The sequence below is a fragment of the Xyrauchen texanus genome, chromosome 3 (assembly GCF_025860055.1).
Source record: "Xyrauchen texanus isolate HMW12.3.18 chromosome 3, RBS_HiC_50CHRs, whole genome shotgun sequence".
NCBI classification, from domain to species: Eukaryota; Metazoa; Chordata; class Actinopteri; order Cypriniformes; family Catostomidae; genus Xyrauchen; species Xyrauchen texanus.
Genome location: NC_068278.1, coordinates 12606140 through 12619832, shown reverse-complemented (window position 1 = coordinate 12619832; position 13693 = coordinate 12606140). Strand labels below are relative to the sequence as shown.

General features: G+C 44.1%; 1 protein-coding gene across 1 annotated transcript; it reads left to right on the top strand.

The window, feature by feature from the left end:
* Positions 1-7380: 7380 nt before the first annotated feature.
* hspb2 (heat shock protein, alpha-crystallin-related, b2) lies at positions 7381-11834 on the top strand. Its single transcript, XM_052109695.1, has 2 exons — positions 7381-7650; positions 10224-11834. Exons 1-2 carry the CDS (start codon positions 7557-7559, stop codon positions 10637-10639), a joined length of 510 nt encoding a protein of 169 aa, XP_051965655.1. The 5' UTR covers positions 7381-7556; the 3' UTR covers positions 10640-11834.
* Positions 11835-13693: the final 1859 nt, after the last annotated feature.

Here is a 13693-nt window from a genome sequence, read left to right as displayed (position 1 = left end):
CACGTTACCAGGCATGATTATATGTTTTTATCAAGAAAATTCACTTTGGATCATAATTTTTTTCTTTTCTATTAAGACCTTTTGATGTTAGGGCAAAAATCGTATTCTTGATAATGTTTGCATTTGTTTCCAGCAAAAATATCTAAAAATCCTTAAAAAAAGATCAATTTGATGTAGCTTGTTTTAGAAATAACTCTGCATAAGATATTTAGGTTTTTCAGAGAATGTATTTTTAACATGTGTATTTTGTCTTCCTGTACTGGCAGAGTTTTTATAGTCAAAACAAGAGAAAAAATCAACCAGTGCTGAAGAAGTAACCAAAGTATTTAGAATACATTACTGACCTTGAGTAATCTAACGGAATACCTTACAAATGACATTTTACCTCATGTATTCTGTATCTGTAGTGGAACACATTTTAAAAGTAGAGTGTGTGTGTGTGTGTGTGTGTGTGTGTGTGTGTGTGTGTGTGTACAGTACTGTGCATAAGTTTTAGGCACATAAGATGTTTCACAAAAGCATTTGTCTTAAGATGATTATTTATATTTTCAGCTTTAGGATGTCAATAGGAAATATAGATTTTAGACTCACAAATATTACTTTTGCAAATAGAAAAGATTACAATAGAAGAACAGGAAGCCCTGCAACAGATGTCATGGCACCCACAAAGCCTAAATAGATAGAAGAACAGTGGCGAATTCTCAAAGAAACTTGGAACATCTTATCCTCCAACAACCAAGAAAAACTGTGTCCAGGTGTATCTATAGGAGAATCTGTGCTGTTTTGAAGGCAAAGGTGGCCACACCAAATGTTGATTTATCTGTTTTATGTTACTGGAGTTTGTATGTTAATTGATAAATTAAAATTATTTCATTATATTTGAAGACATCCTCACTATGCAACAATTTTCAATTAACAAGTGCCTAAAACTTTTGCACATTACAGTATATATTTCAAGACATATTAATTGATGGAATACATGGACTTTGTGTCACGATTTAGTAGGAATGTCGACCCACACGCACGAGTTCAAGAGATAATATTTATTAAGCATAAAATCAAAACCAGAACAAAAAGTCACACGGGAGACAATCTGACAAGGCAAAAAAACAAAAGAGGGCAAAATAACAAGACAGGAAAAAGCACAATATATACATGCATAGCACAAGAGGAATAGGTGGTGACAATTAACACAATGAGGACAGAACAAGGACTAAACAAGGAGGTGTGGTGAGGGAAACAAAGAGGAGGAGTCAGGGAAGCTCATGGCTGACATACAACACCAAACACAAACATAATTAAAACAGACAGTCATTGAACAGTCTATAGCAGCATTAGCTGAAAGCAGGCACGAGGCCACATAAGGACCAGAGTGGCACTAGTCCACCCAGATTGACAGCTGGTCCACCCAATCATAACTGCCGGAATATAAGAACAGTTTGCAAATAAGAAGAAACTGCATTTTGTTGCACGCAAAATAGCTCACATGCAAGATAGTCATCGTATTCCTGTCATAAATATAGTTAGAAAATGTGTTTTTATTTCAAATATAAAGTTTGATATGATTATGGTGAACTGAAATGGGCTTCTTACCGAGTCGCTCATTTTCTCTGCTCTGCGCAGCTCTCTACGGTAAACTGTAAACAGATCAGCTTACTGCGCTTAGCATCAAGATAATGTATCCACGTCTCACTTCAATTATTATTATTATTATTATTATTTTACGTGGGAATGTGGTAGCTGTTTCTGTAGATGACATGACATGACAGGGGCGTGGTCAAGCGCCCGTCTGGGAGAGAAAAGCGGTAAGGGCGCTTATGCCTGAGCTAGATTATGTCTAACACCTGTGTCTAATTGCAGTAGCATGAGGAGAGCGGCATAAAAAGCAGCAAATGGAGAGCCTCGAGAGGGAGAGCCCGACACCAAGTCAAGAGAACCGAACTGTCTGATAAATTGTAATTCAGTGTGAAAAGTTTAAAGAAGCCTTACCTTGACGCTGTTTCCTGTCCCTTCCTTAGTGGAACGTAATAGGAAAAATAGGAAATTTTTTCCAAGCTATGGAAAAGAGTCGCCCCATAGAGTCCTCCCAGCTGGCGGAAGTCCTCCAGTCCCTCGCTACACTCCATCAGAGCCACCAACAATCCCTGCTTGAGCTCCGGCAAGACCAGGATCGTCGGTTCTTCGAGATCATGCTGGCTCAAGCAGAGGACCGGCTCGCTATCCAGAGCCTCCTCAGCCAGGAGGCCGCTCCAGCCGCAGCCGCGACCCTGGACACCCGCGCCACACTGCCCCCACCCGCGTTACAGAAGATGGGGCCGGCAGATGATCCAGAGGCATTCGTCGATTTATTTGAACGTACGGCGGAAATTTGGGGTTGGCCACAAGACCAGTGGGCAGCCCGCCTAGTCCCTCTCTTGTCCGGGGAAGCACAACTCGCGGCGCAACAACTGCCGGCAACAAGCCTCCTGGCCTATGCAGACCTGAGGAAAGCCATCCTGCAACGGGTTGGTCGGAGCCCGGAAGAAAATCGGCAGCTCTTCCGGTCTATGAAACTGGATAAGTCCGATCGCCCGTTTGCATTCGCCCAGCGGCTCCGTGATGCCTGTCAGAGGTGGCTGCTTGCAGGGGACCGCGACGTCGAGGGACTTGTCGATCAGGTGGTACTGGAGCAGTTTGTTCAGCGCTTGCCCAGGAGAACGGCGGAGTGGGTCCAGTGCCACCGCCCGGCGTCGCTGGAGGAGGCCGTTCGTCTTGCGGAGGACCACATGGCGGCGATTCCGAGAGCGGATGAGCTCTCTCTCTCTCTCTCTCCCCTTCTCCTGTGTCTTCCCCTGTTTTTCCCCCTCCCCTGTTCTCTCTCGCTCTGCTCTCTCCCCAGGGCCCGTTCCTGCCCCGTGCAGGCATGGAGGATACACGAGACCAACTTTCTGGCCGTGGGAGAACCCGCCTACCCCTTCCCCTCCTCAGGTGGGGGCGCCCGCCAGCACGGGCGCGGCCGTGGCGCCTGGGCCGGCCTGCTGGAGGTGTGGAGACCCGGACCACTTCCGGGATCAATGTCCGCTGATGGAGGTGGGGACAGTGGTGCGGGTCTCCGATGTCACGCAGGCTGACTCCGATCGGGCTGGAGCGTACCGGATTCCGGTAAGGATCCAGGGGGGTACATACCAAGCATTGTTGGATACCGGCTGTAACCAGACCACCATCCACCAATGCTTGGTTCAACCCGGGGCTTTGGGCTCAGCTAATCGGGTGAGGGTGAGGTGTGTGCATGGGGATGTTCACAAGTATCCCATGGTGACTTTGGCGATCAAATTCCGGGGAGGAAAACATAGTGTGGAGGCAGCGGTTAGTTCCCGCCTCGCCTATCCGCTAATCTTGGGTACTGATTGGCCGAATTTTAGAAATTTATTAGAGGGAGTTTGTGCGGATGGGTCCTGCATGAAAGTGAAGAGATGTGCGATGTGCGATGCTTTGGCAGGAGAGGCGGAGCCGGGCCATCCTCAGCTGCTCCGAATGACGAGGGAAGGGGCGAGGTTGAATTCTCAGGGAATTCCCAGAGGGGGACTTCCCCTTGGAGCAGTCGTGGGATGAAACCCTTAAGCATGCTTTTGACCAAGTGAGAGTAATCGATGGTCAACAACTCTGGCCGGGCGTCGCTATTTCATATCCATATTTTACGGTTATTAAAGATTGGTTATACAGAGTGACGCAGGACGCTCAAACAAAGGAGGAGGTGACACAATTGTTGATTCCACGGAGCCGCAGGGAAATGGTTTTCCAGGCGGCTCACTATAATCCTATGGCCGGTCACCTAGGGGAACGGAAAACACTTCTCCGTCTAATAGCCCGTTTCTATTGGCCGGGCATTGACGGCGACGTCCGCAGGTGGTGTGCGGTGTGCCGCGAATGTCAGCTGGTAAACCCACCGGCCACCCCAAAAGCGCCTTTGCGCCCCCTTCCATTGATCGAGGTTCCCTTCGAGAGAATTGGAATGGACCTCGTCGGGCCATTAGAACAGACGTCACGCGGACATCGCTTTGTGTTAGTCCTGGTGGATTACACAACGCAATATCCGGAAGCAGTGCCTCTGAGCAACATCTCAGCACGTAGTGTTGCCGGGGCACTCTTCAAGATAATCTCCCGGGTGGGGGTTCCGAAAGAAATCCTCACCGACCAAGGCACTACTTTTATGTCACGAACACTTTGCAAACTTTACGAACTATTGGGCATTAAGTCGATTCGCACTAGCGTGTACCATCCTCAGACAGATGGACTGGTGGAACGATTTAATAAAACACTCAAAAATATGATTCGTAAATTCGTGCACGAAGACGCTAGGAATTGGGATAAGTGGCTGGACCCCCTGTTATTCGCAGTACGAGAGGTTCCGCAAGCCTCCACGGGGTTTTCCCCATTTGAGCTGCTGTACGGGCGATGCCCAGGCGGGGTCCTCGACGTCATCCGTGAAGCTTGGGAGGAGGGACCTTCTAATAGCAAAAATGAAATTCAATACGTTCTTGATCTTCGAGCAAAACTCTGGGGCAATTAACACAGGAGAATTTGCTCCAGGCTCAAGAACGCCAACGCCAGCTGTATGACAGGGGTGCTCAGCTACGGGAATTTGCACCGGGAGATAAAGTGCTTGTATTACTCCCAACATCGAGCTCGAAATTACTCGCCAAGTGGCAAGGACCCTTTGAGGTCACACGACGAGTAGGGGATCTCGATTATGAGGTTAAACGTACCGATAGAGGGGGCGCGTGGTAAATATATCACCTCAACCTCCTGAAATTGTGGAGAGAAGAGGCGGCCTCTGTGACGTTGGCAACGGTAGTTCCGGAGAGGGCGGAGCTCGGACCGGAGGTAAACAAAGCCTGCAATCCAAACACCCTGGTTCCTTGTGGAGACCACCTCTCACCGCGCCAACTCGCAGAGGTTTCCGAACTACAAAAGGAATTTGCAGACGTGTTTTCTCCTCTACCGGGCCGCACAAACATCATACAACACCACATCGAGACCGAGCCGGGCGTGGTGGTACGTTGCCGCCCCTATCGCTTGCCCGAACATAAAAAGAAAATAGTTCGGGAAGAATTGGATGCGATGCTTGAGATGGGAGTAATAGAAGAATCCCACAGCGATTGGTCCAGCCCGGTCGTCCTTGTTCCCAAGAGCGACGGGTCTGTACGTTTCTGTGTGGATTATAGAAAAGTCAATGCGGTGTCTAAATTTGACGCGTACCCAATGCCCCGTGTTGATGAACTGCTCGATCGGTTAGGTACTGCTCGGTTTTATTCGACCTTGGATCTAACGAGGGGTTATTGGCAGATCCCCTTGACACCAATATCCTGTGAAAAAACGGCCTTCACCACGGCGTTTGGATTACACCAATTTGTGACGCTTCCTTTCGGTTTGTTCGGGGCACCAGCCACGTTTCAGCGTCTCATGGATAGGATCCTCAGACCGCATACTGCTTACGCCGCTGCCTATCTAGACGATATCATCATTTATAGCAATGATTGGCAAACCCAAAATTTATAAACCTGTGAGCGGTTGGGCGTGTGGAGGTACGGTATCTGGGGTTCCACTTGGGTCATGGCCAGGTGCGTCCCCAAATTGACAAGACCGCGGCGATTGCGACTTGCCCTAGAACCAAGACCAAAAAGGGGGTGAGGCAGTTCCTGGGGCTGGCTGGCTATTACAGAAGATTTGTGCCTAATTATTTGGATGTCACCAGCCCGCTGACTGACCTCACTAAAAAGGGGGCTCCAGATCCGGTCCAATGGTCGGAGCAGTGCCAACAGGCGTTTACACAGATTAAAGCTGCACTTTGTGGGGGCCGCTTTTGCATGCACCTGACTTCTCTTTCCCTTTTGTTTTACAGACGGATGCTTCAGACAGAGGGCTGGGGGCCGTACTCTCGCAGGTGGTGGAGGGAGAGGAGCGCACCGTAGAGAAGGAGTGTCTGGCCATCAAGTGGGCGGTCCTCACCCTCCGATACTACCTGCTGGGGCGGGCCTTCACCCTCTGTTCGGATCATGCCCCACTGCAATGGCTCCACCGCATGAAAGATACTAACGCCCGGATCACCCGTTGGTATCTGGCCCTCCAGCCTTTTAAGTTCAAGGTGGTCCACAGACCGGGGGGTGCGGATGGCTGCCGCTGACTTCCTCTCCAGAAATGGGGGGGGGGGGGTGGTAGGCAGGCCGGATGACGCCCCGGCCTGAGTCGGGCGGTGGGGGTATGTGGCAGCGGGGGCGTGGTCAAGCGCCCGTCTGGGAGAAAAAAACGGTAAGGGCGCTTACACCTGAGCCAGATTATGTCTAACACCTGTGTCTAATTGCAGTAGCATGAGGAGAGCGGCATAAAAAGCAGCAAATGGAGAGCCTCGAGAGGGAGAGCCCGACACCAAGTCAAGAGAACCGAACTGTCTGATAAATTGTAATTCAGTGTGAAAAGATTAAAGAAGCCTTACCTTGACGCTGTTTCCTGTCCCTTCCTTAGTGGAACGTGTCACAGTATGAAATAAGCAGGTAATTTTCATCTACCCACAACTGTGTGGCAGGCGACCTTTAAAGACTTCTTGGATTGCCTGAGTAAATTATCGGCAAATTTTTATTTTTGGGTGAACCATTCCTTTAAGTACTTCATTAAGGTGCTGATCACTTTGGCAAATATGGCCAGGTGTTTGTCTTCTCAAAATGTAAATAATGTGGAAGTGGAAGTTGTAACTTGAAAGTTGTTTGTAATCTCGTCGAGGCGCCGAAATGTATTAACTATTACAGAATTCAATTAAATAAATAATTAGGGCTTTGGTAAAAAACAGGGTTTCAGATGTTTGCTCAGCTTATAGAGATTAATATTAGAGATGCAAGGAGTACATGCAACGTGAAGGGGGGGGGGGGTCATTGTCTGCATATAGCGGCTCCGTTTTGTGGTCCGTTCTGCATAATGTGCCGGCTTATTTATGCTTATCGCGTCCCATTCAGCCAGTTTCCCGGCTGACACACAAGACCCCTCGGTTCTCCCAATGGCCAGGCCTCCACCAAATGGCCCCAAAGTGCGTTGGCACCCCCAGGAAAATGCATGGTATGCCAGATTACCAGCCCTTGGTGAAGCTCAAACATAATTGGCAATCAGAGGCTTGGCATGAATTTATAAGGGTTTTTAAGGGTTAACTATGACTTAAGGTCATCTAAGAAGGACATCGTGCTTACAGCTATGTCGAGAGAACTGAATCGAAAGGGAACCCATTAAACCTATTCACCATACATTTGTTAGTAGAATATTGTCTATTGGTGCCTTTCCTCCATTGGGCTATGCAGCACCAGAGAGTTTACTACAAGCTATTTGTAGCAAAAATTCTCACCCTCCTGTCGCAAGCTTAAGTGCGCAGTCTCTCTTCTCATTTCCCTTGCTGTTCTTTGCCCTCTCTCTCTCTCTCTTTCCTTTTCTATCTTCCTGTTTCTCTCATAGTTTAAAAGTTGATGTGTAATTGAAATCTATCATTACAGAAAGCCCATTCTCCAGTTATCTTTGTAAGTGCTTCAGAAATCAAAATGGCTGACCGCACCGTTCCTCATGCTTACCCGATGAGTATGAATTATGAGATGTGTTCTCCCCCTCGAATCTATGATCAGAACTTTGCTGAAGGTAAGTGAAATAGCAGTCTGTATGGCAAAAAATAGTCAGTAACATTTTTAGGTAAGACTTTCTATGTGTACTTATATTTGTGTCTTTATTTCTTTTAACCTATGTACACCAGTGATTCATTCTATCTTCCACAAGCTTTGGGTGTCTTGATGACATATTTAAAATGTTGACACTTGACACAAATTTCAGCAGCTCTCATATTTTAAATAAGATTTCAACATCAAGAAGTAGTGTGAGTAGTGTGAGTAATGAGTAAACATTTTTGAGTGGCACCTGTAGTTTGAGTCAAGTGTAGAAAAAATGGCATACTTGCTGACAGTATTCACCTAAGACTGAAATGTGATGCCTGAGCAACGACTTATATTTAGAATTCCAGACATGACATAGAGTTCACCGCTACTGGACAAAAATAACTTGTTGTCCACCTCTTCATAACTGATTATGAACTGACCTCCGTATCAACAAACCACAGAAGCAAAGACACCACCCATTGCTAACCTATAATAGAATTGTGAAAAATGTCACGTGTAGCATCAGATAAAAATAGAAACTGCAAGTGGAACCTGACCCTTAATCTGAAGTTGGCATCACCAATTGTAAATAGACTTGACATAGGAGTTTCCGGTATCTTCTAGAGGTCAGAGTTTTCCATTTTTATACTGTTGTTAAGGTGCAATATTAACGCGATAACGTATCGGAGAATCTAACCAAGCACAGTGAGTGATAAAAGTTATCTCTTCCATGTTGTTGGAAAGGCAGAGCTTAGAGCGCCTGTCAAACAACGGCATTATACAGCAGACAAGGCAGACGAAATACATGCCCATGATATGTGCTAAGATAACTTGTTGTGGGTGCTAAAGCGTGCGTCCATGAGTGACTAACCACACACACATAGACACGTACACACAAGTATAAACCTGTTCAAATACTCTCCTATACCCTCATATCAACCTGACTACCTGAATATGCAACCTGTCATGTGCCTGTTGTGGCTTCTTCAATATAAATAAACCCCTTTTGAATGGAACCTGGCTGTTTGGATCCTATCCTGTGTTCTGACCGACACACCAGGAGGCGAATGGATAATTAGGAACCTCCTTAGTATACCGCCTTTGTTCCTTCCCCAAACTATCAAACACATGTTAAAGGTGAAGTGTGTAATTTCTGTGCCATTAGCGTCACCAACTAGAATTCCGAAAATTATTTTCAAACAAGTTTCCCATACAGTCCCCTGTCTATAATTGGTAAGCTAAACAAAATGAATTTCAAATAAAAATAAAATACAAGAACACATAAGAACGTAAAACATAGAAAATTCCTGAGGGAAACCATGACAAATTAGCCTTCCGAGTTCGCTTACAAATTGACGTAACGGCTGAACAGCTCCTATATGCTGTTAAGGGGGATGCCGCAACACAGATCTACAGTGCCATAATGAGCCGTTTTGATTGGCATCGTGTCATGTATACTTCAACCAAGGATGTACAAGGCTTGAACATTGAGGGTTGTTCTTGCTTGTTTTGATTTCCACCCGGAATCTACGCCCCTGACTTTGTCAGAGATGAATACTTGATTGATTATGCAAAAACCCACTGTCTTTTGATTATAAATATGTATATAAATGTATTTCTGGGGGAAAGTATAAACTCATCGCATCACTGCTCATTTGCATAATGTTCAACTTTGTCAAATCACCAATGGCCGCTGTATATAAATGTATTTTCTAAACTATAAGCACAACCTATTGCTCAAATGGCTTACTTTAACTTGTTTCTGCATATTAAGCTTGCATAGGAGACAAAATTATACACTTCACCTTCAGCGAACAGTAACAGCAATTTGCAGCAACAAAGTCATTTCCAGTGTGACAGACAAATTATTTGTCATTGAAAACTGTGTCTCATCTGATTCACACTGAAAGTGATTTAGTCACTGTATTGTTTGATGTTAATAACTATTCCCATGACTACAATATGCAAATGAATTAAGAGACAGCTCAAATGAGCTGCACTGTTTGCACTCCCATTGGTAGTCCATGCATCGCATCACTGCTCATTTGCATAAAGTTAAACTCTGGTCAACTTTGTCACATCCCCAATGGCCGCTGTTGCTCATGCTGCTAGAAATCGCTAACTATCTTTGAAAAAGACTCCCTGTCGCTGAAAATTGCTGTTAGTGTGAATTCCCCTTAAGAGTTTCTGAGCAGGCTGGATCTTTGAAGATCCATCACCTAACCTACAGTCTGTCCTATTCTCAAGGCTTACACACTTTGTCCCTTTAACCACCACAATCCTCCAGCAAAATACAATCATCTCAATGGGAGTCCGTATGTTCAGGGATTTCACTTGACGGACTTAAATGGCGAAGAATCTTCCCTGGGCAAATTTTATGTGGAGATTACAGCATTCACCAATTTCACATTGCTTGGTTTGGCAGTGACCTCTGTGTGGGTGGTGCTCCGTACATAGCACATGCATTTCACACACAGAATGTCGCCAATGGTCAATGTGACCAAGCCTTTACTCTTTCCTATTAACTGAGATAATGATTTGTTTGTTTACCCTTTTACTCAGCTCTGAGTCCCCAGGACCTGTTGGCCCCTGTCCTGTATCATGGTTACTACATCCGACCTCGAATCAACAAGCAGCTTGAGAGGGGTTTCTCCCAGATAGACAATGAAGATGATTGGTATAGAGTGTTGCTGGATGTGTGCCAGTTCACACCGGATGAGATAAGTGTGCGAACAGTGGACAACTTGTTGGAAGTGACAGGGCGGCATGCTCAGAGAATGGACCAACATGGCTTTGTGAGCCGAGATTTTACCCGTACGTACATCTTGCCAATGGGTGTGGATCCGTTGCTTGTGCAGGTGTCTCTCTCTCATGACGGGATACTGTGTATACAGTCACCACGGAAGACTGAGGACCTGGAGCCAAAGATCAACCAACTGCAGATTAAAGTGGACAAGAAGGAAAGCAAGAGTTCCTAGAGTGGACTAAGATATGTTAGCTATTTAAATAAAAATCGAAGTCCCCTCACAATAAGTGTGTCCACTCACTGCATGCAGTTTTAGAGTGCACAATAGAGCTTATCAGGTTGTGTTCCTAAAACCTGGATGAAAATGTTCATTTTCAAGAGATGGGTTTCCTTGGGAATTTCCAGGGGGTTTTATTATCAGTAAAATAAGGTCTGTGTCTAACATTACTAAAGAGACTTTCGCGTTGTGTTATACAACATAAATTACATTTGTTATGTTATGTTTGGAATAGCATACTATCATGCTACTCTTCATGTTTTCCTGCTTTATCGTTATACAGCAGAAATAGAAAGAGTAATATGAAAGTATGCTAACATTGGAGGACTGTGAAATTTAAGTTGGTGTATACAAAATGTGAAAGTCTCATACAAGTTATGTTATACATAGACCTTGCTTTACTCATAAATTCTATATCCCTCTATTCTAAAATCCCATTGGAAATTCCAGAGAAAACCCATGGTGAATTAGTCTTCTGGATTGGCAACAAATTGACATCATGACTGCTCAACCCTATTTAAAAATATATTTTAATGTAAAATTACATTAGTAGGCATATTTTTACAGCAACATTGGCTGAACCAATAGTGTGATCTATTTGTCCGGCCAGACATTAAGTATTTGGGACATGCCAAATCCATTTCGAAATTCAGTTTGGTGTCAATAGGGTTCATATTCTGTAAATAACTGGATTAAAAGATCCTCCCATTGGAAAGGCAAGTGTCATAAAGATGTTGTTTGGTTAAAATGTAGAGTAAATTCACATTACATACAGTAATTGTTATTATTAGTAGTGCTGCAAACTACATTTCCAGCATTCAATCATTTTTAATTTACGACAAATTGGTTTATGAATAGACACAGTTTTGTGTTATATTGTAACAAAAAATTGACTGTTATAAGTACGTTTCTTCTGTTGTGGTCAGGTTTACACTTGAAATCAGGGATCTGTAAAACAGAACACACTGGAATTCTATGAGACACATAAGTTCCTACGGTTAGGGCTAACCATATTTCATGGAAGAAGGGCTGTCAAAGGATCTGTCAAAGCGTGATGGGATTGGTCAAGGAATGAGAACTGGATAAAGAAATAAAATGGCCATATATACATTTATTGCTTGTTAAATTATGTTTTACAATAAACCTACGAAGAAGATCTCTTGCCTCTCTTTTGTTGCATTCAGATAAAATGTGTTTCATCAACTACTTTCTAAAAATACATATAATTTGTACCTATTTACAATCACATATATGCTGATTTCCACAGTTCTCAATGTAGAGATATTAGGCTGAGATATTTGGAACCACTTTATATTAGGTGTCTTTTCCTACTAAGTATTTAAGCATTTGATACAATGTACTTATGTGCATACACTCACCTAAAGGATTATTAGGAACACCATACTAATACTGTGTTTGACCCCCTTTCGCCTTCAGAACTGCCTTAATTCTACGTGGCACTAAAGTGTGCCAAGAAAACATCCCCCACACCATTACACCACCACCACCAGCCTGCACAGTGGTAACAAGGCATGATGGATCCATGTTCTCATTCTGTTTACGCCAAATTCTGACTCTACCATCTGAATGTCTCAACAGAAATCGAGACTCATCAGACCAGGCAACATTTTTCCAGTCTTCAACTGTCCAATTTTGGTGAGCTCTTGCAAATTGTAGCCTCTTTTTCCTATTTGTAGTGGAGATGAGTGGTACCCGGTGGGGTCTTCTGCTGTTGTAGCCCATCCGCCTCAAGGTTGTGCGTGTTGTGGCTTCACAAATGCTTTGCTGCATACCTCGGTTGTAACGAGTGGTTATTTCAGGCAAAGTTGCTCTTCTATCAGCTTGAATCAGTCGGCCCATTCTCCTCTGACCTCTAGCATCAACAAGGCATTTTCGCCCACAGGACTGCCGCATACTGGATGTTTTTCCTTTTCACACCATTCTTTGTAAACCCTAGAAATGGTTGTGCGTGAAAATCCCAGTAACTGAGCAGATTGTGAAATACTCAGACCGGCCCGTCTGGCACCAACAACCATGCCACGCTCAAAATTGCTTAAATCACCTTTCTTTCCCATTCTGACATTCAGTTTGGAGTTCAGGAGATTGTCTTGACCAGGACCACACCCCTAAATGCATTGAAGCAACTGCCATGTGATTGGTTGATTAGATAATTGCATTAATGAGAAATTGAACAGGTGTTCCTAATAATCCTTTAGGTGAGTGTATGTGTTGGTGCAATGTACTGACATTTAAAGTACCTGAATTAAATTACATCAGAAAATACAATGTTAACCTTACCTCCAACCCAACCCCAACCATTACCGTAACCCCTAACCCTACTCCTAAACATACCAGTACATCAACATCAGTAGCACCAAATGTGAATCTTGTGAGGATTTTCCTAAATAACATATAGTTCCTCAGTACTGCAAATACATTGTATTTGTATGTATTTTAGTGAAAGTACAAAGTAGTTAAAGACACCAAATAATTTAATACAAAACTACTTTCATACTGCTATAAATGAATGACAAACTGACTGAATGACTTCTAAGAGTATATTTAAATAAACAAAAAAATATAGTTAAACATTGGCAACCCAAAGGTCAAACCTCAGCAGTGTGGGCGTTGCCATATGAGGTACAAAGATTGCTTTCTTTGAGTGAAACACTTGCAGGACTCCAGTTACAGAGAAACAAGGAAATGGAATACAAGAAAATTAACTCTGCGCAAACTGTGCATTAAGGACGATCACTGCTATGGGGAGCAATGTAACAAAAACATTGGATAAGTGAGTAGCCTGTCAAATTTTATAAACATGCTAAAGAAATGTAACAAATAGGACGCGGTATATAGCATTCGTGTCACAGATTGCAGTACTGTTCAACAATGGCTCTTTTACTGCGATGGCAGGTAGATTTCACATAACCTGTCCATGGACTTTTTTGTAAAAAAACAATTTTAGCTTGGAAAGGGAAACTATACATCTTAGGTCATGTAACTGGCCAC

What these genes read in the sequence shown, in the direction of transcription:
- hspb2 (XM_052109695.1), top strand. Translation starts at nt 7,557, where the DNA reads ATGGCTGACCGCACCGTTCCTCATGCTTACCCGATGAGTATGAATTAT. An exon ending in TGATCAGAACTTTGCTGAAG is followed by an intron (nt 7,651 to 10,223) that starts GTAAGTGAAATA and finishes CCTTTTACTCAG; the next exon opens with CTCTGAGTCCCCAGGACCTG.